Raw genomic sequence first — 23,544 nt, 5'->3', positions numbered from 1 at the left:
AGCAAGGATCGTAGTCAGGGGCAACGGCAGAAGGTCTGGAAACACAGGCAAGGAACACACAAGGAACGCTTTCACTGGCACTAAGGCAACAAGATCCGGCAAGGGAGTGCAAGGGAAGTGAGGTAATATAGGGAAGTGCACAGGTGAAAACCCTAATTGGAACCACTGCGCCAATCAGCGGCGCAGTGGCCCTTTAAATCGCAGAGACCCGGCGCGCGCGCGCCCTAGGGAGCGGGGCCGCGCGCGCCGGGACAGAACAGACGGGGAGCGAGTCAGGTAGGGGAGCCGGGGTGCGCATCGCGAGCGGGCGCTACCCGCATCGCGAATCGCATCCCGGCTGGCAGCAGGATCGCAGCGCCCCGGGTCAGAGGACGTGACCGGAGCGCTGCAGCGGAGGGAGTGAAGCGAGCGCTCCGGGGAGGAGCGGGGACCCGGAGCGCTCGGCGTAACAATGGGATTTTCCCATCTGACTGTTTTGGTAACCATTTATGTTTTACTGTCTAATATCCAATGCATTTGGCCATCTTACGTGTCAAGTGGAAGGCCTTTTGTCGTCAAACATTGATAGAAATCATCGCAATCCTTTTGCAACTAAACTATGGAACCATCTGGCTCCAAACCTACTAATGCCATATTTGCCAGATCAGGCCATCTAGACAGTATTACCCTCCAGAAATAAATAAATACCGTATTTTTCGCCGTATAAGATGCACTTTTTCTTCCCCAAAACTGGGGGGAAAAAGTCGTTGCGTCTTATATGGCGAAAACACCCCTATCGCGGCGGTCCCTGCGGCCATCAACGGCCGGGACCCGCGGCTAATACAGGACATCACCGATCGCGGGGATGCCCTGTATTAACCCTTCAGACGTGGCAATCAAACCTGACCGCCGCGTCTGAAGGGAAAGGGACACTAACCCGGCTGTTCAGTCGGGCTGTTCGGGACCGCCGTGATTTCACCGCGGCGGTCCGAACAGCCCGACTGAATAGCCGGGTTAGTGCTTACAGGACACCGGGAGGGACCTTACCTGCCTCCTCGGTGTCTTCTCCGTTCAGGGATCCCCTGTATGGCCGATGCTCTCCTTTCTCGTCATCACGTCGTCGCTTACGTGCGTCATCGTGCGTAACGACGTGATGACGGCGACAGAGAGCGAGGATACTCGGCCGGCAGCAGAGACGTTCAGCAGCAGGCCAGCAGCAGAGCGACGGGGACACTGTGACAGCGATGGAGCGACATCCAGGGCAGCGGTGATGGGTCCGGAGCGGCAGGGAGACGTGAGTATTACCTCCTATGCAGTGGTCTTCAATCTGCAGACCTCCGGATGTTGCAAAACTACAACTCCCAGCATGCCCGGACAGCCGTTGGCTGTCCGGGCATGCTGGGAGTTGTAGTTTTGCAACATCTGGAGGTCTGCAGGTTGAAGACCACTATTGGGTTAAAAATCTTTAATTTTTTAGATTTTGCACCTAAAAATAGGGTGCATCTTATACGCCGGTGCATCCTATAGGGCGAAAGATACGGTATGTTTCTTTCTCCACTTGTCAGATATTCTTTCCACTTCCCTCCTGCCAACTGCACTTATTGTTCACTTTAATATTACTGGTAACATCATTTTTTGAAAGGTAGGGATAAAGATGGATTTGTCAGTTTCACTAAGATATCAGGTTAAAGGGGTACTACCGTGGAAAACTTTTTTTATTTTTTTTTAAATCAACTGGTGCCAGAAAGTTAAACAGATTTGTAAATCACTTCTATTAAAAAATCTTAATCCTTTCAGGGGCTGTATACTAAAGAGAAATCCAAAAAGAAATGCATTTCCTGTGATGTCCTGACCACAGTGCTCTCTGCTGACCTCTGCTGTCCATTTTAGGAACTGTCCAGAGAAGCATATGTTTGCTATGGGGATTTTCTTCTTCTCTGGACAGTTCCTAAAATGGACAGCAGAGGTCAGCAGAGAGCACTGTGGTCAGGACATCAAAAGGAAATGCATTTCTTTTTTTTTTTATTTCTCTTTAGTAAACAGCCCCTAAAAAGTACTGGAAGGATAAATATTTTTTACTAGAAGTGATTTACAAATCTAGCACCGGTTGATTTAAAAAAAAAAAAAAAGTTTTCCACGGGAGTACCCCTTTAAAGCTTCTGCCAATAGAAGTCTTCAGAAACGAAAGGGAGAGGAGGAATATGATGACAGAGACCCTACATCCAGTATGTGTTCTCTCTCACCTTAGCGCTGGATTCACAGTCATAATGCTCAGTACAGTGCTCCATAATCTCCTCCATGCTGCTGATGCTTCTTACAGTGTGCTATAGAGACATAGGGGGAGCAGGATCTCCCCTTTCTCAAGCGCTAGGTATGTGAGACATCATAGCATCTAATCTTCACCTACTATGAAGCTGATACAAGGGACAACTGACAATTAGAAATAAAATCTGCAGATAAGGAAAACTGCTGGAAATGCTATATACAAGTTGCATAATAGCCAGAAATAGTGCTAAGCACACACAACAGCTTAATAACACTTATCCTTTAACATATTGTATAGGGCCATTTTATTTGGATAGGGAGTGTTCAACTGAACAGTAAGCATTAGGTAATTATCGGAATCAAGTTGTCCTGCTTGGCTACAAAAGTAAATCTATAAAAAGATCTGTCATGAGCTAACTACTCGGTCTCTTTTGTTTCTTTAAACTATCTAATAAGAACATAAACATCAAAAAGATAATAGAGAAGACACAATATAAAATTTACAGGTTATTCAGACAATGCCTTACTTTTTCTCTATCCCGGGTTGGGTGATTGTGTTATGTATAAAGGGTAGTATAAGAGAGTAGAATAGAAATCCAGCACAGCCACTACTAGCACCCAAACTGGATTATCGGCTAGTGTAGTATGGAAGTTGACTAGAAGTGCCAGGGGGGAGACGCACATAGTGGATGGGGGGTGCAACACAAAAAGCTACAGCGCCATTTCAAACTTGCTTGTGCTTCGTTGGGCTTATGTAATCTTCCATTGGGAGAGATAGCTGTGTTTCTGAGCGGCGTTACTCTAACAAAGATGTTTATGCCTTATGTTTTTTATGTTTTTTAAAGCATTCTTTGTCTGATGAACCAGAGAAACGACCCTTTGACCCAGATGAAGCAGCTATTCAGCCATATCAGGACCTGAATTACCAATCTGTATATTTTGTATCAGAAAGTTTCACTGATGCTAAGGAAAAACTAAGGTAAGAAAAAGAATCTCCCGGTGTCTTCCAGTATCTTTCAGTGCAGACACTAGTTTTAAAAGTTTATTTACCAAGAAACAGAACCTGCTGCACTCACCAGATATATTGAAATCTTTCAGGTTTATTTCATAACAACAGGACGATTGTTTTGCACTACATGCGCACTATTATGGCTCAGCCATGTATGAATGGTTTTACATCTAAGCTTTTTTAGCTTGACTGCAATACCATACATGACCCATAGACAAGAATCATGTTGTTTGTGGTAAAAAAAAATCATTTATCCCAAGCAACATTTTAAAATCCAACCTTAAAAGGGTACTCCGCTGTTCAGCGTTTGGAACACACTGTTCCGAAGGCTGGAGCCGGCGCCGGTATAGTTTGTTCCAAACGCTGAGCTGCGGAGTACCCCTTTAAGTCAGGGGATTTTCAAGGGTGAGCCTTGTTTGCGGAGAGATTTGGAAGGTATTGCTTTCTGAAAATGTTCCCATTGCTCTACCTTGATCTCCTTGGTCCACTTTTGTTCCCTCTCCACAATGTGGGTGATTCACAGACATGATAGTCAACATCATTGTGGCCAAATGAACATAGAAATGAAAGGATTGGAGCTCTGTGATTGGCGCTTGAGTCTTTACATGGCTTCACTAATTGTGTGACCCATAAACCTCATCATTGTTGGCTGTACATCCTGTGTTTGCACAGTAGGGATCGACCGATTATCGGTTTGGCTGATTTTATCGGCCGATATTCACGATTTTGGACGTTATTGTTATCGGCAATTACCTTGCCGATAATCCAATAATGTCCCGCCCCCCGCACCACCCCCACCGCACCGCGCCGCACCCCCCACCACCGCGGTGGCGGTGATAGGACTCAGGACCCCAGGACAGGTAGGGGGAGAGAAGCGGGTGGCGCGGGGGTCTTTGTCACCGCAAAAGCCACTGCAGTTCATTGATTTAAGGCGCCCGCTTTAAATCAATGATCTGCAGCGGTATCGCCGGGGGGTGGGATAAATAGCCGTAAACTTATACCGGTATATTGGAATAAGTTATCGGCTATCGGCCCTAACCTCCACAGAGTATTGGTATGGGCCCTTAAAAAACTATATTGGTCGATCCCTAATGCACAGTGGGAGGGGTGTGGCTGATAATGAGGATTTTTTTGTCCGCACACAAAAAAAAATCCATGAAGCTGATAAAGACCTCCTTTTACATGGGCCAATTATTGGGAACAAGCATGTCTAGGAACACTAGTTGACCAAATAGTGTGCCCATGTAAAAAGTCCTTTATGGTTGACACCTGCTTGTTCAGCTTGTGTAAGTGGGGCTTATAGAGTACCTGTCATGATCTTGTTATCTTGTTAAATTTTATTATCCTCCCAGTTCACTGCCCCAATCATGACGAACTACCCCCTGCCTTTATTTTTATAATTTTTTTTGTTTTCTACCTTGATATTGCTTTAAATGTAAGTATTTAAAAATATTGTGAAAATAGCTTTTTCTGTTTTAGAATTTTTAGGCATAGTGTTCAGGCATAGTGTTTTATTTATCAATATTCACTGTAACTATATGGACCTGTTTGCTTAAATGATATATCCTGTAATGTGTACCCATCCTCAATTTCTCCTCTCACAGGAATTATGCATCTCGTATAAAGAGGCCCTTTGCTGTGCGCTATGACCCCTACACTGTGAGCATCGAGGTTCTGGACTCACCCGGCCGGATTCAGAGCTCACTGGAAGAGCTCAGAGATGAACTACAGACCCTGACTACTGCACTCAGCATCCTCTCCTAACATACAACCGCCAAAATCTGTGACCCTACATAGGCTTCCTGGGTGCACTGCATGATCTCCAGTATCCACCATCTCAGTACCATTGCTGTGGTCAGCTCACCTTTTTGTATGGGATTGTCCTGTTCACCATTATGTACAAACCTGAATGAATCTACATTTTTAATACACATAATATAAATGTTATTGCTTAATATATAATGGCTTACATTTGCAGTTCACGCTTTAAGATGGTTTAGGAAAGCTATTGTGCTCTGTTTCTGATATATATATATATATATATATATATATATATATATATATATATATATTTCATGTATGTTTCTAAGCTGTTTTGAAAGATGCAATAAATAGAAATATAAAACCAAGAGGATTACAGAAAATATGGAACTGGATTTTATGATGGGACCAAGAGCTCGCTGGATATATGTATGGAAAAAGTGAGATACAATAATTGCATTTACAGATATTATGGGGTCTCCCTACTGGTTTTCTTCAGAACACATGTGACAGGGTGGTCTGGTATATTTTATCCCCTTTCCATCCTTTTAGGATAAAAGGTTGTATTTTCTCTATTTTAATTGAAGGCCAAGTCCCTCTTTTTTTTTTTTTAAATGTTCCCCCACAATGTTCTCTGTTCTGCCATTTTCTACTTTAAGAAGTAGCTGTAGGGAGCTTTGTCGAACCAAGTGTGCAGTTAAGCTACAGTGCCACTGCAGGGGAAATAAAGCGTTTTATATTGAAAGGGTTGTATGCATTATACAAAGGCATGCTGGGTCCTTTAGTATACGGGACACCTCTGTAGCTGCTTTTCTCACTCGACAATAAAGGGTCCTAAATGTGAATCCCTGTTTCCTCTATTAACACAGAATTCCCTAATAGCTTTGGGTTTTCTAAACCAGTAAACTCAGGCTAACATTGATAGACATTGAGAGGGGAGGTGTAGTGAGCGGGGGTCTGTCGTAAATGCTGTCAAAAGGATTTGGACACTTGGCTGGCATGTTGTCAGGTTTGTGGTTAGTATTTATGAGTGATGGTGGGGCTTGCAGTATCGGGTGGCTAAAGTGTAACAAACCTGTAGTTAACTGACAGTTCCCACTAACCACTACTTCAAATAATGCAGCTATCCATATCAAAGCCCCTGGAATAAATACCTCAAAAGCCAGGATTTATGGATAGCAGCTTGTTCTTTGCTGATGTTGCAGATCCAACAGAAAACATGGTTGATAATACAGACTGGAAATATCACACTTGATAGACACTTTAGGAATGATTGCGTGTTTCAGGGGTCTTCACTGGGGTGTTCCGTGGTAAACTTTGCAAAGTCACCCTCCCTCAGCTGTATTCCTTTGGATGTCACTGACCTAAGGACATCCAGAAGGGGCACTCCAGACCTTAGTCTGTCGCTTTGGACAGGCCGGCCAAGAGGATACCAAACCAAGGCCCATCAGATTTGCTCTAAGGCATTCACTTTATTTTTTACTACCCTTGTACTTTTTTTTTTTTTACTACCGTTGTAGCAGGACATGACAAAAAGATTGCAGCTTGCCTAGACCTGGAATGTTGTAGTTGGAGACAGCAGAGCCGGTTCTGCCTATAGTCAAAATAGGCAGCTGCCTTTAGTGCCATTTTGATGGGAGCACCGCTCTGCCCACTGCAAGAAAGTTAGCAACCAGCCAGCATCTGAAGCACTCGCCACTCATCGGAAGCACCCGCCCAGCCAGAACCACCGTCACGTGAGGAGGAGGTTTGTTACAGTGTGTCACCCCAGTAGTAAGGAGATTACAAGAGGAGTGGGTTTGTTACAGTGTGTCAGCCTAGTAGTAATGTGATTACATAAGGAGAAGGTTTTTTACAGTGTGTCACCCACATAGTAAGGTGGGGCCTGTCAAAAGTCAGAACAAATGGGCGGGGTCAAGGGGGTGGCAAAATTAGCATTTGCCTAGGGTGGCAAAAATCCTTGCACCAGCCCTGGTAGACTCCTACTAAAGGTGTTAGAGCTAACAAACTAACATGTGCTTAAAGGGGTATTCCAGGCCAAAAGTATTTTTTTATATATCAACTGGCTCTGGAAAGTTAAACAGATTTGTAAATTGCTTCTATTAAAAAATCTTAATCCTTCCAATAGTTATTAGCTTCTGAAGTTGAGTTGTTGTTTTCTGTCTAACTGCTCTCTGATGACTCACGTCCCGGGAGCTGTGCAGTTCCTGTGGGGATATTCTCCCATCATGCACAGCTCCCGGGATGTGACATCATCATTGAGCAGTTAGACAGAAAACTTCAGAAGCTAATAACTATTGGAAGGATTAAGATTTTTTAATAGAAGTAATTTACAAATCTGTTTAACTTTCCGGAGTCAGTTGATATATATATAAAAAGGTTTTGCCTGGAATACCCCTTTAAGGTCCTTCCCCTGTCCCTGGGGACTGGGGTGGAGGCAGGGCAGCTCTTGGCCTTTAAATGACTGAAGGGTGGACATGTGACATGTTACCAAATTTACACAGTTAAGTTAAGGATTTTGGGTACAGAAAGTAACCCCTTGCACTTGTATTGGCTTAGTGACTGTAGAAGACATATACATACAAAGAAAAATACACTTGCATAGTAATACATTTACAGAAATAGACTTGAGACTTGGAACAACAACCATCCGGACAGTGTTATGGTAGAAAAAGATAACCCCCACTCCGGGATGCCACAGAAGTGCCTGATGATATTTATAGAGAAAGAGCAACTAACGCTGTAGGTGAAGCACGTTTAAAAATGTGAAGAACAGGATAAAATAACATGAACGCATATAGCTAATAAAGGAGCATGGGTATGAGTGGTTCGATTGTTCTCAATTGTTTTAAAAGTAATGTAGAAGCACATAGCTATAGCAAACAATTAAAACTTGACCTTAGTAGATGCAAATTGATTTTTTTATACATCAGTAGTAGATGTAGGTGTCCATGATATGTGGTAAATTATTCAAGTAGGAAAACATGTATTTAAAGGCCCTGGTGGGGGAAAGAAACACCATTTTTTATGCTGCAGCCAGGTCGTGTTTTTTTATGTAATTGTTTTCACAGATTTAAAAAAAAACAAAAAAAAACAGAGATCTTCAAGACTTCTGCTTGCGTCATTCAGGTTATGGGCTAGATCATACTATGGAATGTCCTCACTGAGTTTCCACAGTGGGTCCACTGTGGATCAGCGCTTATCAGGGCCGGCCTGGCCTACCAGGATACTGGGAAAATTCCCGGTGGGCAGCCCACCCTGTGGCCAGCCTGTGCTTTGCTGCCCAATGCGGAAAATAGCATGGGGCGGCCACTGCCTGCCTCACTCCAGCATACAAGGTCCTGACACTAATAACAGGACCTTGCATACAGCAGCCAGGGGTGGACTGACCGGCCGGTCCGTTCGGAAATGGTCTGAGGGCCCGGTCAGGTACAGGGGCTGCCTTTGCTGCTGTTACTGAGGATCCAGGACACTCGTCCATGATCCCCAGGCAGACTGCGCTTCCTCTCTGTGTGAGCCACATCTATGGCCTATACAGAAAGGAGTCATGGCCTCCGCCGCCACGCAGTGCAGGGGCTGATGACTTCACTTGTCGGTGCCTTCACTGTGGGGGATGGAAGACACGCTCAGGAGGAGATCGCTGATCGCTGTGTGGGACATCAAATTTTTTTTCCATTCTGGAACTCTGCTGCCTGTACCTAATATGGGGGAACTCTGCTGCCTGTACCTACTGTGGGGGGAACTCTACTGCCTGTTCCTACTGTGGGGGAACTCTGCTGCCTGTACCTTCTGTGGGGAAACTCTGCTGCCTACACCCACTGTGGGGGAACTCTGCAGCCTACATCTACTGTGGGGGAACTCTGCTGCCTGTACTTACTATGGGGGAACTCTGCTGCCTGTACCTACTGTGGGGTAACTCTGCTGCCTGTACCTTCTGTGGGGAAACTCTGCTGCCTACACCCACAGTGGGGGAACTCTACAGCCTACACCTACTGTGGGGGAACTCTGCATCCTAAACCTACTGTGGGGGGACTCTGCAGCCTATACCTACTGTGGGGGAATTCTGCTGTCTACACATAATGTGAGGGAACTCTCTCTATTCCTGCCTAGCTAATATGGGGACAAACTACCAAACTAATTGGTAGTTTGTTGTATTGTAAGATACAGTATTTACTCAGCCACGTATTGTGAAAGTTCTCCCACTTAAAAAGATGAGAGAGGCCTGTAATTTTCATCATAGGTATACCTCAACTATGAGACAGCCATAATGAGAAAAAAAATCCATAAAGTCACATCGTCTGATTTTTAAAGAATGTATTGCAAATTATGGTGGAAAATAAATATTTGACCACCTACAAACAAGCAAGATTTCTGGGTCTCACAAACCTTTAACTTCTTTAAAAGTCTCTTCTGTCATCCACTCGTTACCTGTATTAATGTCACCTGTTTGAACTTGTTATCAATATAAAAGACACCTATCCACAACCTCAAACAGTCACACTCCAAACTCCACTATGGTCAAGACCAAAGAGCTGTCAAAGGACACCAGAAACAAAATTGTAGACCTGCACCAGGCTGGGAAGACTGAATCTGCAATAGGAAGGCAGCTTGGTTTGAATAAATCAACTGTGGGAGCAATTATAAGAAAATGGAAGACATGCAAGACCACTGATAATTTCCCTTGATCTGGGGCTCCATGCAAGATCTCACCCTGTGGTGTCAAAATGATCAGAAGAATGGTGAGCAAAAATCCCAGAACCACGCAGGGGAACCTAGTGAATGACCTGCAGTGAGCTGGGACCAAAGTAACAAAGGCTTCCATTAGTAACACACTACACAGCCAGGGACTCAAATCATGCAGTGCCAGACGTTTCCCCCTGCTTAAGCCAGTACATGTCCGGGCCCATCTGAAGTTTGCTGGAGAGCATTTGGATAATCCAGAAGAGGATTGGGAGAATGTCATATGGTCAGATGAAACAAAAGTTGAACTTTTTGGTAAAAACTCAACTTGTCGTGTTTAGAGGAGAAAGAATGCTGAGTTGCATCCAAATAGCACAATAATTGCTGTGAAGCATGGGGCTGGAAATATCATTCTTTGGGGCTGTTTTTCTGCTAAGGGACCACGACGAGGAAATAATGAATAGGGCTATGTATTGTGAGATTTTGAGTGAAAAACTCCTTCCATCAGCAAGGGCATTGAAGATGAAACATGGCTGGGTCTCTCAGCATGACAATGATCCCAAACATACTGCCCGGGCAAGGAAGGATTGGCTTCGTAAGAAGCATTTCAAGGTCCTGGAGTGGCCTAGCCAGTCTCCAGCTCTCAACCCCACAGAAAACCTTTGAACAGAGTTGAAAGTCCTTGTTGCCCAGCAACAGCCCCAAAACATCACTGCTCTAGAGGAGATCTGCATGGAGGAATGGGCCAAAATACCAGCAACAGTGTGTGAAAACCTTGTGAAGACTTACAGAAAACATTTGACCTCTGTCATTGCCAACAAAGGATATATAACAAAGTATTGTGATAAACTTTTGTGATTGACCAAATACTTATTTTCCACCATAATTTGCAAATAAAATTCATTAAAAATCAGACAATGTTTGTTTTATGGATTTTTTTTCTCATTATGTCTCTCATAGTTGAGGTATATCTATGATGAAAATTGCAGGCCTCTCTCATCTTTTTAAGTGGGAGAACTTGCACAATTGGTGGCTGACTAAATACTTTTTTCCCCCACTTTATATACAGCCATGTAAATTGATACGTCTGCGCTTGGCGGCCATTGGCTGGCACAGTGACACAATGCTGTGGGGCTGGTATGCAATAATTTCCAGGGCTGGTTTTTATCTCCAGTCTGGCCCTGGCGCTTATGTCCGCTGCAGCACTGCTGTCCCAAAGTGCAATCCTGCACATGTTAATTCTTTCAGTGAAATTTAATTACTCATCAGAAGTTGCGCTACAGAACTTCCAATGGGTGAACAGAGCAGCGGACCTCTCATTGAGATAAATGGGAGGCTGTTGCAAGTGTATTCAGCTCGGAATTTCCACAACAGAATCTTTGTAGTGTGAACTTATTGGCCCTGTTTTACTCTTTTAAACCTGACTTGTTATGTCATTTTCTGCACCAGAATTTAACACAATGCACCAGAATTTGTGCCATAAATCCAAAACCTGAAAAACTCTCCATTTTACTGAGAAAACCTGAAAAAGGGGGCATGTTCCCAACATTTTTGAAAAATCCCAACATATTAACTAAGGTTTCCACAGAAAATGTGGAGGATCAGAGCTCTGGAAAATCCCACAGATCAGAGCATGTGTAAAAAAAAGTAAAACATAGGGAAAAGTGCGAATTGTTGGGAAACATTAGTAAATACCATGGAAAAGATAAATGTTGGTAATAAAAACCCCACAAAGAAAACTCCACTCCATTATTAGTAAATCAGGGCCATTGTGTGTTGTTTTCATTTGGAAGATACAAACCTCCCCGCACCATATACTGCTCACAGAGGTTTAGGCGTGGAGCTCCACACTTCAGCAGATAGGTGCTAGGGGAGAAATTTTACCATACGGAGCCGACAGATTCCTGTTAAGTGGTGCACAAAGGAGATTTGAGTGTTCCAAAGCAAAGATTAAAGGGATTTTACAGAACTTTTCAATAAACTAGCATTATATTGAGTTTTGTGGGTGTTGTATGTTCTACCGTGTTTCTCCGAAAATAAGACCAGGTCTTATATTAATTTTAGTCACCAAAAACACACTAGGGCTTATTTTCAGGGTAGGTCTTATTATTATTATTATTATTATTTATGGTATATACATTGAACAACATTTAATGGTATTTACCCCCCCCCCATCATCATCATGTGCTGAGCGCAGCTCTGCCCCCCAACGCCCCCTGCCGGTTTATCAGCCCAGTGCTGCACCCCACATCGGGGGACTAATCGTACCGTATGTCACCCGTGAGCGCTGCTTCTCTCCCTCCCCCCCTGCCAAATAATTATTAGCCCCTGTGCTTTGTATTCCTGTGCCCGGCTGCAAATATTAAAAAACAAACTTTAACTTATCTTCGTCCTCCGTTCCCCCGTTGCTAAGGAACCGGCCTCATGGTCCCTCCACTGCTCTTGCTGCTTCCTGGTGTTGTGACGTCTCAGAGCCTTCAGCCTATCACCGGCCGCAGCGATGTTCCGCCATGGCCGATGCTAGGCAGAGCCCACTGTCATGTAAGAAGCCGGCCGACTCCTTACATGACAATGTGCTCAACCTATCATCGGCCAAGGCGGGACATCGCTGCGGCCAATGATAGGCTGAAGGCTCTGAGACGTCACAACACCAGGAAGCAGCAAGAGCAGCAGAGAACAGTGAGGCCGGTTCCTTAGCAACGGGGGAACGGAGGACGAAGGTAAGTTAAAGTTTGTTTTTTAATATTTGCAGCCCGGGCATTGCCTAGGTCTTATTTTCGGGGTAAGGCTTATATTGCAGCCCACCCTGATAATTAGGGTGTATTTTCGGGGAAACACGGTATGTACACTTTCATTTTTTATTTCCAGCTCTTTTTATATTCTCAGGCTGGGTCACATGACTGCTTTGCCTGTAATTTCTTGTGATGTCATGTTCATTCTGACTTACTGTTCCTTCCAGCGAACATGACGTCGCATGATGAGTCTTTCGGTGGGTGGGGGCAGGTACTCCTGCCATGGCTTGCCTGGAATTTCACATGGATTTTAACAATTCCCCCTTCGGAAAAAAAAGGCAAGAGCCTCCTGTATAGCTCTGCCGCTGGTCAAACTTCTGCACCACCCCTATTCCACCCAAATCCCACACACAAAATAAACTAAACATTTTTTATGCAAGAAACACTTTAGCATAAGTAAAATAGGTAAAATAATTTCCATGACCAATAATACCGGTATACAAGGAGAAATTATATACCACCACACAATAACTGGATCTGTATACCATAGAAGTGACTATATGCAGGACCACATGGTGGTAGCTATAAGCTGTACACAGGATCTGTATACCATAGAAGTGATTACAGTTACAGGGACACACAATTACGTCTTTACTGATCGTCGGCGTCCTCTTTCGTTTTCTTCTCTGTCTGGATCAGACCCCCATGACAATCTCAACATCTGCAGGACAAACATGTTAGACTCATTTTATTAGTACCCTCCTCTACACAATCTTCCCATCTATAGACCCACAAACTGTAATAATGCCCTCCTTGGTGTCTTGCACAGTAAAAGGGCAAGCAGGTAGGTAGCATTAGCATTGCTCCCAACTGTTTCAACTGCGTCTAGCTTGGATCCTTTTAATTTTATTCATTACTATCATTTGGCTGAATCTTACCCAAGTTTAGAAATTAGTATAAGCATTTTTCTTAGTTTGCCACCCGCTCCCCTGCTTTATAACTGCTGGTCGCATCGGGTCTTAGAAGTGAGACCCGGTGTCATCAATCCTTTATCCCTTGTACTGCAACCCCCTACATGGAACAGACTCTGTTCCATGATGGGGGTAGTAGTATAAACACTAATGTAGCCTCCCCAGCTGCCAGCAGACTCCCGCAGCTTGGGGAACTACTACTCCCATAATGGAAATAAGTCTGTTCCATGATGGGAGTAGTAGTAGTTTTTTTTTCTTCCGTCACAAATAACGTCCATTATTCATAACGGGCTATAACAGGTGATAACGGATATTCAAAAAATCCCATAGACATGAATTTTTAAGGGTTTTCTAACAGAAGTTTATAGCGGATCTTTTAACGGAGCAAAAGTATAGTGTGATAGCATTTATTATTTTATTTGCCTATTTTTTACCATTTGGCTATTTTCCTTAATTTTTCTCAAAATAATACTGTAAAAAAAAAAAAATATATATATATATATATATATATTTTTTTTTTATTATCTTTTGGGGGGGGGGGCACAATTTTCTGGGCTTGCCTCAGGCACAAGAGGAGCTAGCTACTGCTCTGCTTACATGATATAGAGGTCTTATGCCATAAAATCAGGGACTTTTGCGTTGCATGACATATTTTTATGCTATTGGAAGAATACACATTTTGAACAAACCCTTATAGCTATACTGATAAGCGATCCTAAGTGAGGACACACCCTGAAAACTATACTGAGTTACTGTAGTTTTATGTTTTCTGGAAATTAGGGGGGAAATTTATCAAAACCCGTGTAGAAGAAGAGTGTTGCATATATAGATCCGTATACTGCAATATCTATCTACGACCACTAGAGGGAGCAATTCTGCAAGTGTATGGTTTGTCTACTACTGCAATAAACTACAAAATGTTTCTTGACGGGTGAATTTCTTTTCCTGCTTTTAAATTCGCAAACAAGTTTTGTCTGTTGGACATGGATGGATTTCCCATTTGGCAAGCTGTGCATATGGGGGCCTGAATGCTCGCTGTCTTGGCTGAATGTTAAACTAAACAAACATTTTTGGTTACCTAAGTGCTGAAGGTTTCCATAGGTTTTGCAGCTGTAAACGCTATATTTCTAAATGGAAATGTTCCACTTTAGACCAAATGAGGCCACACTGTTATTTCGTCCCAGGCCCACACCAACCTAGTGCCCAGTGACACAGTAGCCAGATAGTATGGCCTATTTGTACATAGCTGTTAGCATGAACAGACTAAGATAGATTAGTGTCACCGATTATGGCTTCATATGGAAGATACAAGACAGGATTTAGGGTGTTCATGATCTAGTCGGTATATTGATTCCTATTTAATTCGTGGTACGCCTTAGACAAAATGTCCTGCTGCAGAAATAGGAACCATATGAGCCCCCTAAGGGATTGATAACAAGTCTTTATAGTTTGCGATAAGACGCGTCGGGATGTTCTTTGGCTCTTGAACAAACAGTGCTATAAATGCCATATCTTCTAATAAGTAACGTAAGAAGCAAATGTGCACCATCCATGGCTCCTTAACTTAGTCTTCTGCTTGCCAAGAGCTTCTAGGCTTTCCTTATATACATGGACATCCCACTGTCTATATCCATAGGACACAACATCAGTGTCTCTCTTTGGAAAACAAGTTCACAGATGGCCTTGCTGCTTGTCTCAAGAAATTTGAAAGCATTAAAGGGATACTCCGGTGAAAAATTTTTTTTTTTAAATCAACGGGTGACAGAAAGTTAAACAGATTTGTAAATTACTTTTATTTAGCAATCTTAATCCTTCCAGTACTTATTAGCTGCTGTATACCTCAGAGGAAGTTCTTTTCTTTTTGGATTTCCTTTTTGTCTGACTACACTGCTCTCTGCTGACACCTTTGTCCATTTTAGGAACTGTCCAGAGCAGGAGAGGTTTGCTAGGGGGATGTGTTTCTACTCTGGACAGTTCCTAAAATGGACAGATGTGGCAACAAAGGAAAAAAAAAACTACTCTGCATTATACGGCAGCTGATAAGTACTGGAAGGATTAAGATTTTTTTAATATAAGTTATTTACAAATCTGTTTAACTTTCTGGCACCAGTTGATTTAAAAAAAAAATGTTTTCCAGTGAAAAACCCTCTTCAAGGGGTACTCTGCCACTGCACATCTTATCCCCTATACAAAGGATGGGGGATAAGATGTCTGATTGCGGGGGGGGGGGTCCCTGCTGGGACCCCCTGTGATTTCTGCTGCGACACCCCAGTCATCCGGGGCATGGAGGCTCGTGATGTCACGGCCACGCCCCCTCCCATAGACTTGCATTGAGGGAGTGTGACATAACGAACCTCCGACGCTGCAGCCGGCATTCTAAACAAATGCCAGGTGCTGCGGGGAGATTGGGGGTGGGGGGAGCCAGTGGTGGGACCCTCCGCGATCAGACATCTTACCCTATATCCTTTGGATAGGGGATAAGATGTCTAAGGGTGGAGTACCCATTTATTGCTCTATTTCTAATACACTTGAGCTTCCATTGGCTCAATGACTTCAAATAATATGATGCATTTCTCCCTTAGAATCTCCCAGCCGTGAGCTGAAGTTCCATCCCACTTTTCCCTTCCCTTATCCACCTCATTGTCTTCATGTTACTTCAGAGCAGCCCCATGCCTGGCACAGGTGAAGCTGGCCTACCTCAGGTGGTATATAGGTCAACCATGCCCTGGTGTCACGATAATTACACATTACCCTGTCCGACACCACAGTTATTTAGGGAGATGATGAGATGCAGTTTGGGAAGGGGTTAAATATATTTTAAAATTTTGATCATGTCCCCCTTTCCCTGGTTTCCTCAAGGGTATAAAAATCAAGTTGTCCTGATTTTTTTTCCCTTGACTTGCTGTTTCACCTCCCAGGCTGCAATATTAACTCCTTTTGAATCCCTAAGAAATGATAACCCCTAAATCCTACAGAACTGCAGATACTCCGATGTTGCCCCAAATGCATTATGAAGATAGTTTAGAAATGTATTAGGTTATATTAAGTTGTTTAGTTTTTATTCTTGTAATTATAACTTACTATAAGTTACTATTACCACCATTATCAGTCAGAATCAGTGTTTTGGGAATGTTACCTTGAAATAGAAACAGAGAATTCTGAGGAGCAATATCAAGTTCCCTGCCCCCACAGATAGCCACAGATTGCCTTTGCTTTATTTACAGAATACTTATTCAGTACCGAGGACATGTATAAAGTTGAGTGGGACACAGTGGCCACAACAGTGGAGAGAACTATTTCTCCTGCTCATATCATACACATGTATGCCTGGCTGTCTATATGGGGAACAAGCCTTCTGAATGTTATTTTTGGCTGTTTTGCTTGTAACTATTGATAAATAATTTGGTGCTCTAAGTTTATACTGTAATAAACTAGAAGGTTCACAAGGGACCTGGATGCTGTTCTTGAAAGACAAAAATATAATAGAAGTTTCAACTATCAACAGAGGAGGAGAAAGATAAACTGGGACATCTCTGTGTACACTTATCTCTTTAGTGACCTATGGTTGGAGTTAGTTTTGGGTAGCTAACACGTCATTTAAATTTTCTTGCATTCGTCCGTCCTATCGTGCTGCAACATACTGATTTTGTAAAAAAAAATGGTAGATTTTTTTTTAAAAGCAGTACAATAATAGAAAAGTATATAATTAGAGATGAGCAAACTTTTCAAAAATTCGATTCGGACGATTCGCCGAATTTTCCGGAAAAGTTTGTTTCGATCCAAATTTTTTCGTGGCGAATCTATATTAAAAAAGGCTATTTCTAGCCTACATACAGCCTTTATAGGGGTATAGAACACTTTGTTGGGTTCTAAAACGCATATGGAGTGTGCTGGGTTAGTGAAATAATACTGTTATTCAGAATAACATGCAGATTAACGGCATCGCTTTTAGAATCACTGCCACACAGCAGCACAATGACAGAGCCTGGGGGTGGGATCAGTGTCAGGAGACCATATAGTGACTGAATGACACAGCGTGGAGGTGTTGGCAGCATGAGGAGACCATTTAGTGGCTGAATGGCACAGCCTTGAGGTGTTGGCAGCATGAGGAGACCATATAGTGGCTGAATGACACAGCTTGGATGAGGCTGAAGCATGAGGACACCATATAGTGGCTGAATGACACAGAATGGAGGTGTTGGCAGCATGAGGACACCATATAGTGGCTGAATGGCACAGTGTGGAGTTGTTGGCAGCATGAGGACACCATATAGTGGCTGAATGACACAGCTTGGATGAGGCTGAAGCATGAGGACACCATATAGTGGCTGAATGACACAGAATGGAGGTGTTGGCAGCATGAGGGCACCATATAGTGTCTGAATTGCACAGTGTGGAGGTGTTGGCAGCATGAGGACACCATATAGTGGCTGAATGACACAGCTTGGATGAAGCTGAAGCATGAGGACACCGTATAGTGGCTGAAGGACACAGCATGGAGGTGTTGTCAGAATGAGGAGACCATATAGTGGCTTATATAGTGGCTTAATGACACAGCATGGACATGTTGGCAGCATGAGGACACCATATAGTGGCTGAATGACACAGCTTGGATGAGGCTGAAGCAGGAGGACACCATATAGTGGCTGAATGACACAGAATGGAGGTGTTGGCAGCATGAGGACACCATATGGTGGCTGAATGGCACAGTGTGGAGGTGTTGGCAGCATGAGGACACCATATAGTGGCTGAATGACACAGCTTGGACGAAGCTGAAGCATGAGGACACCATATAGTGGCTGAATGACACAGCATGGAGGTGTTGTCAGCATGAGGAGACCATATAGTGGCTTAATGACACAGCATGGACATGTTGGCAGCATGAGATGAGGACACCATATAGTGGCTGAATGAAACAGCATGGACATGTTGTCAGCATGAGGACACCATATAGTGGCTGAAGGACACAGCTTGGATGAGGCTGAAGCATGAGGACACCATATAGTGGCTGAATGACACAGCATGGAGGTGTTGGCAGCATGAGGAGACCATATAGTGGATGAATGGCACAGCCTGGAGTTGCCAGCAGCATGAGTAGGCACTAGGCCTTCACAATCCCTAAGATTAAATGATGAATTAAGAAATTTAAACCGAAGATTTTGGATAGCGGTTGCTACCTATGAGAAAATTTGACGTTCCTAGACCCAGGCCCCACAGCGGCATCAGTAACCCATATATTGCGTGAATGACACAGCCTGGAGTTGGCTGATGCACGAGTACACACCAGGGCTTCACAATCCCTCCCAAAAAAACACCACAATTTTAGAAATTTTTGAGAAAGATTTTGGATAGCGGGTGCTACCTATGAGAAAATTTGAAATTACCAGACCCAGGCCCCACAGCGGCATCAGCAACCCATATATTGCCTGAATGACACAGCCTGGAGTTGGCTGATGCACGAGTACACACCAGGGCTTCACAATCCCTCCAAAAAAAACACCACAATTTTAGAAATTTTAGAAAAAGATTTTGGATAGCGGGTGCTACCTATGAGAAAATTTGAAATTACCAGACCCAGGCCCAGCAGGCCTCATTTAGTAACCCATATACTGCCTGAATGACACAGCCTGGAGTTGGCTGATGCATGAGTACACACCAGGGCTTCACAATCCCTCCAAAAAAACACCACAATTTTAGAAATTTTTGAAAAATATTTTTGATAGCGGGTGCTACCTATGAGAAAATTAGAAATTACCAGACCCAGGCCCAGCAGGCCTCATTTAGTAACCCATATATTGCCTGAATGACACAGCCTGAAGTTGGCTGATGCATGAGTACACACCAGGGCTTCACAATCCCTCCCAAAAAACACCACAATTTTAGAAATTTTTGAAAAATTATTTGGATAGCGGGTGCTACCTATGAGAAAATTTGAAATTACCAGACCCAGGCCCCACAGCGGCATCAGCAACCCATATATTGCCTGAATGACACAGGCTGGAGTTGGATGATGCATGAGTACGCACCAAAGCTTCACAATCCCTAATAAAAAAGACAAACATTTTTGCCGAAAAATTTATACGAAAATTTAGGACAGCGAGTGCTCTCTATATATTACCAGAATGACGCAGCCTGGAGTTGGCTGCAGCATGAGGAGACCATTGAAATGTGTGATTTTTTTATTTGAAATTTAAATCAAAATTTGTGTCCCGGACCCAGCCGTGTGGGTACAAAGGACCTAATCTCACAAGCACCCACAGGGCTCATGTGGCTGTAAGATGTAGGCGCAACGTCTCCATAGCCCTGACCGTCTATTTTTGGTTTTTGTACCTTTGTTTAAGAACAAGCGGATATCCAAGAGTCCAGAAGACTCTATAATGCAGGACGATGGACCACCAAAAGACATTCTTCTATAAAATATTTTTTTTTATGAAATAAAGAAGCAGATTTCATCTCTCTGCGTATATTTTTTTAAAAAATTTTTACCTAAAATATCACACGCAACAATGGTGTAATGGTTATTATTGCGGAAAATTCAAGTTTATTACTGTGATAATTATCAGAAAATTTGAAAAAAAACACTACCCAAGAGTGTTTAACCCCTTAAGGACTCAGCCCATTTTGGCCTTAAGGACTCAGACAATTTAATTTTTACGTTTTCATTTTTTCCTCCTCGCCTTCTAAAAATCATAACTCTTTTATATTTTCATCCACAGACTAGTATGAGGGCTTGTTTTTTGCGCGACCAGTTGTCCTTTGTAATGACATCACTCATTATATCATAAAATGTATGGCGCAACCAAAAAACACTATTTTTGTGGGGAAATTAAAACGGAAAACGCAATTTTGCTAATTTTGGAAGGTTTTGTTTTCACGCCGTACAATTTATGGTAAAAATGACATGTGTTCTTTATTCTGAGGGTCAATAAGATTAAAATGATACCCATTATTATATACTTTTATATTATTGTTGCGCTTAAAAAAAATCACAAACTTTTTAACCAAATTAGTACGTTTATAATCCCTTTATTTTGATGACCTCTAACTTTTTTATTTTTCCGTATAAGTGGCGGTATGGGGGCTCATTTTTTGCGCCATGATCTGTACTTTTTTTTATACCACATTTGCATATAAAAAACTTTTAATAAATTTTTTATAATTTTTTTTTTTATAAAATGTATTAAAAAAGTAAGAATTTTGGACTTTTTTTTATTTTTTTTCGTTCACGCCGCTCACCGTACGGGATCATTAACATGTTATTTTAATAGTTCGGACATTTACGCACGCGGCGATGCCAAATATGTCTATAAAAAATGTTTTTTACGCTTTTTGGGGGTAAAATAGGAAAAAACGGACGTTTTACTTTTTTATTGGGGGAGGGGATTTTTCACTTTTTTTTTACTTTAACTTTTACATTTTTTTACATTTTTTTTTACACTTGAATAGTCCCCATAGAGGACTATTCATACCAATACCATGATTGCTAATACTGATCTGTTCTATGTATAGGACATAGAACAGATCAGTATTATCGGTCGTCTCCTGCTCTGGTCTGCTCTATCACAGACCAGAGCAGGAGACGCCGGGAGCCGCACGGAGGAAGGTGAGGGGACCTCCGTGCGGCGTTATGAATGATCGGATCCCCGCAGAAGCGCTGCGGGTGATCCGATCGTTCATTTAAATCGCGAACTGCCGCAGATGCCGGGATCTGTATTGATCCCGGCACCTGAGGGGTTAATGGCGGACGCCCGCGAGATCGCGGGCGTCGGCCATTGCCGGCGGGTCCCTGGCTGCGATCAGCAGCCGGGATCAGCCGCGCATGACACGGGCATCGCTCCGATGCCCGCGGTTATGCTTAGGACGTAAATGGACGTCCTGGTGCATTAAGTACCACCTCACCAGGACGTACATTTACGTCCTGCGTCCTTAAGGGGTTAATAACCCCATACATTGCACCATAAATGTTGAAATTTTAATTAAGCATGTGTGTTTGTATTTCAAAAATCCTAAAATTAAAGGCCCAAGCCCAGAAGCATCAGGAAGTCAAGTACTTCCTGAAAGACACAGGAGCAGTCAGGAGTAGGCATCAGCAGTACCCAAGAGGCTTTAATAACCCCTTACATTGCACGATCACTCTCGAGATCGAGCAATAACTGGTGTGTTATGCCCTCAGATGTCCGGGGCTGCATGCGCGCTACACTGAACGGACCAGCGTGTGTCTATCTTTCACCGACAGGTGCGGGTAACCCGCTGCGATAGGGATCAGGGATTGCAATTATTTGCCAGAAAAGAAGAATCACAACTAAGCACCGGTCATAAGCTTGAGTTCATTAAGTCCCTGCCCTTTGTACACACCGCATGTCTCTACTACCGATTGGATGGTTTAGTGAGGTCCTTGGATCGGCCCCGGCGGGGTAGGAGAAGGCCCGAGCAGAGTGCCGAGAATTTAAAGATCACTGTTGAAATTAGCATTAAGCATGTATTAGCTACTGCTAAACTTCCAAAAATTTAAGGCACAAGGCCCGAGGCATCAGGGAGGCAATTATTTCCTGAAAGACATAGAATGAGCCAGGAGCAGTCATTCGCAGTACCCAAGAGGGTTTCATAACCAACCACTTACATTTAAAGATCAATGTTGTAATTTGCATTAAGCATGTATTTAGCTACTGCAAAACATCCAAAAATTGAAGGCCCAAGTCCTGAGGCATCAGGGAGGCAAGTAGTTCCCGAAAGACACAGAATGAGTCAGGAGCAGTCATTCGCAGTACCCAAGAGGCTATCATAACCATCCCCTTACATTTAAAAGTCAATGTTGAAATTTGCATTAAGCATGTATTTAGCTACTGCTAAACATCCAAAAATTGAAGGCCCAAGGCCTGAGGGCAGGGAGACAAGTAGTTCCTGAAAGACACAGAATGAGTATGGAGCAGGCATTCGAAGTACCCAAGAGGGTTTCATAACCCCTTACATTTAAAGATCAATGTTGACATTTACATTAAGCATATATTTAGCTACTGCTAAACATCCAAAAATTAAAGGCCCAAGGCCAGAAGCATCAGTGAGGCAAGTAGTTCCTGAAAGACACAGGATGAGCCAGGAGCAGGCAATCGTGGTAGACAAGAGGGTTTCCTAACTAACCCCTTACATTTAAAGATGAATGTTGAAATTTGCATTAAGCATGTATTTAGCTACTGCTAAACATCCAAAAATGTAAAGCCCAAGGCCAGAAGCATCAGTGAGGCAAGTAGTTCCTGAAAGACACAGGATGAGCCAGGAGCAGGCAATCGCAGTACCAAAGAGGGTTCCATAACCCTAATTGATAACCCAAGAGGGTTTCATAACCAACCATAATTTGGAAATGTTGGTGTAGCAGCTTGGTCAATCTACTCTGAGGCATCTGGCATTGGTGGCTGGAAATCCTGGCTTATCCCTCCCTGATTCATCTTGACAAACGTCAGTCTCTCCACATTTTTAGTGGACAGACGAGTTCGCCTTGGGGTGACTATGGCCCTGGCCGCACTAAACACCCGCTCTGATGGCACACTACTGGCTGGGCAGGACAGCTTTTCCAGTGCAAACTCTGCTAGTTGTGGCCATAAATCAAGTTTGGCTGCCCAGAAGTCCAGCGGATCTTCAATGGTTGTTGGCATGGCCATGTCAAGGTATTCCACCACCTGCTGGTTCAGGTCCTGCTCCATGTCTACCTGCTGCTGATGAGTTGCTTCACTATGCGGGTAAAGAAAGCTACTTATCAGCGACTGTAGACTCAGGCTGCTGCTGATTGAGCTGGTACTGCTCCTCCCACCCCTCCCCTCCCCAGCAGCCATGGCAGTGGAAGGTGAGCGCAGAGGGCCCCCCGAGTCAGACCTGCGAGTGGATGGACCACGTGGCCGATAGGCATCAGCCAACTGACTACGTAGAATCTCTCTGTAGTAGGTCAGTTTGTCCTCCCTCTCAGTGGGTGTAAAAAAGGCCCCCATTTTGAGTCGGTAGCGAGGGTCAAATAAGGTGGAGATCCAGAAGTCATCCCGCTGACGAATTTTGACAATTCGGGGGTCACTACGCAAGCAACTGAGCATGCATCGTGCCATTTGCGCCAGTGACTTGGAGGGACTACCTGCCTCCATCTACACTGCATACTGCCACG

The 23,544-nt window shown here is 43.5% G+C and overlaps 1 protein-coding gene across 3 annotated transcripts in view; it reads left to right on the top strand.

The window, feature by feature from the left end:
* TH (tyrosine hydroxylase) overlaps positions 1 to 5,271 on the top strand; it is a 230,676-nt gene extending 225,405 nt beyond the window's left edge. For all 3 annotated transcript variants that reach the window (XM_056526869.1, XM_056526870.1, XM_056526868.1), the window contains exons 12-13: positions 3,090 to 3,223; positions 4,858 to 5,271. In XM_056526869.1, the coding sequence (XP_056382844.1) occupies positions 3,090 to 3,223; positions 4,858 to 5,017 (294 nt within the window). In that variant the 3' untranslated portion in view covers positions 5,018 to 5,271. The remainder of the gene's footprint in view (positions 1 to 3,089; positions 3,224 to 4,857) is intronic.
* The last annotated feature ends 18,273 nt before the right edge of the window (positions 5,272 to 23,544 follow it).

This window comes from Hyla sarda, chromosome 6, assembly GCF_029499605.1.
Source record: "Hyla sarda isolate aHylSar1 chromosome 6, aHylSar1.hap1, whole genome shotgun sequence".
NCBI lineage: Eukaryota > Metazoa > Chordata > Amphibia > Anura > Hylidae > Hyla > Hyla sarda.
This window is presented reverse-complemented; position numbering and strand designations above follow the sequence as displayed.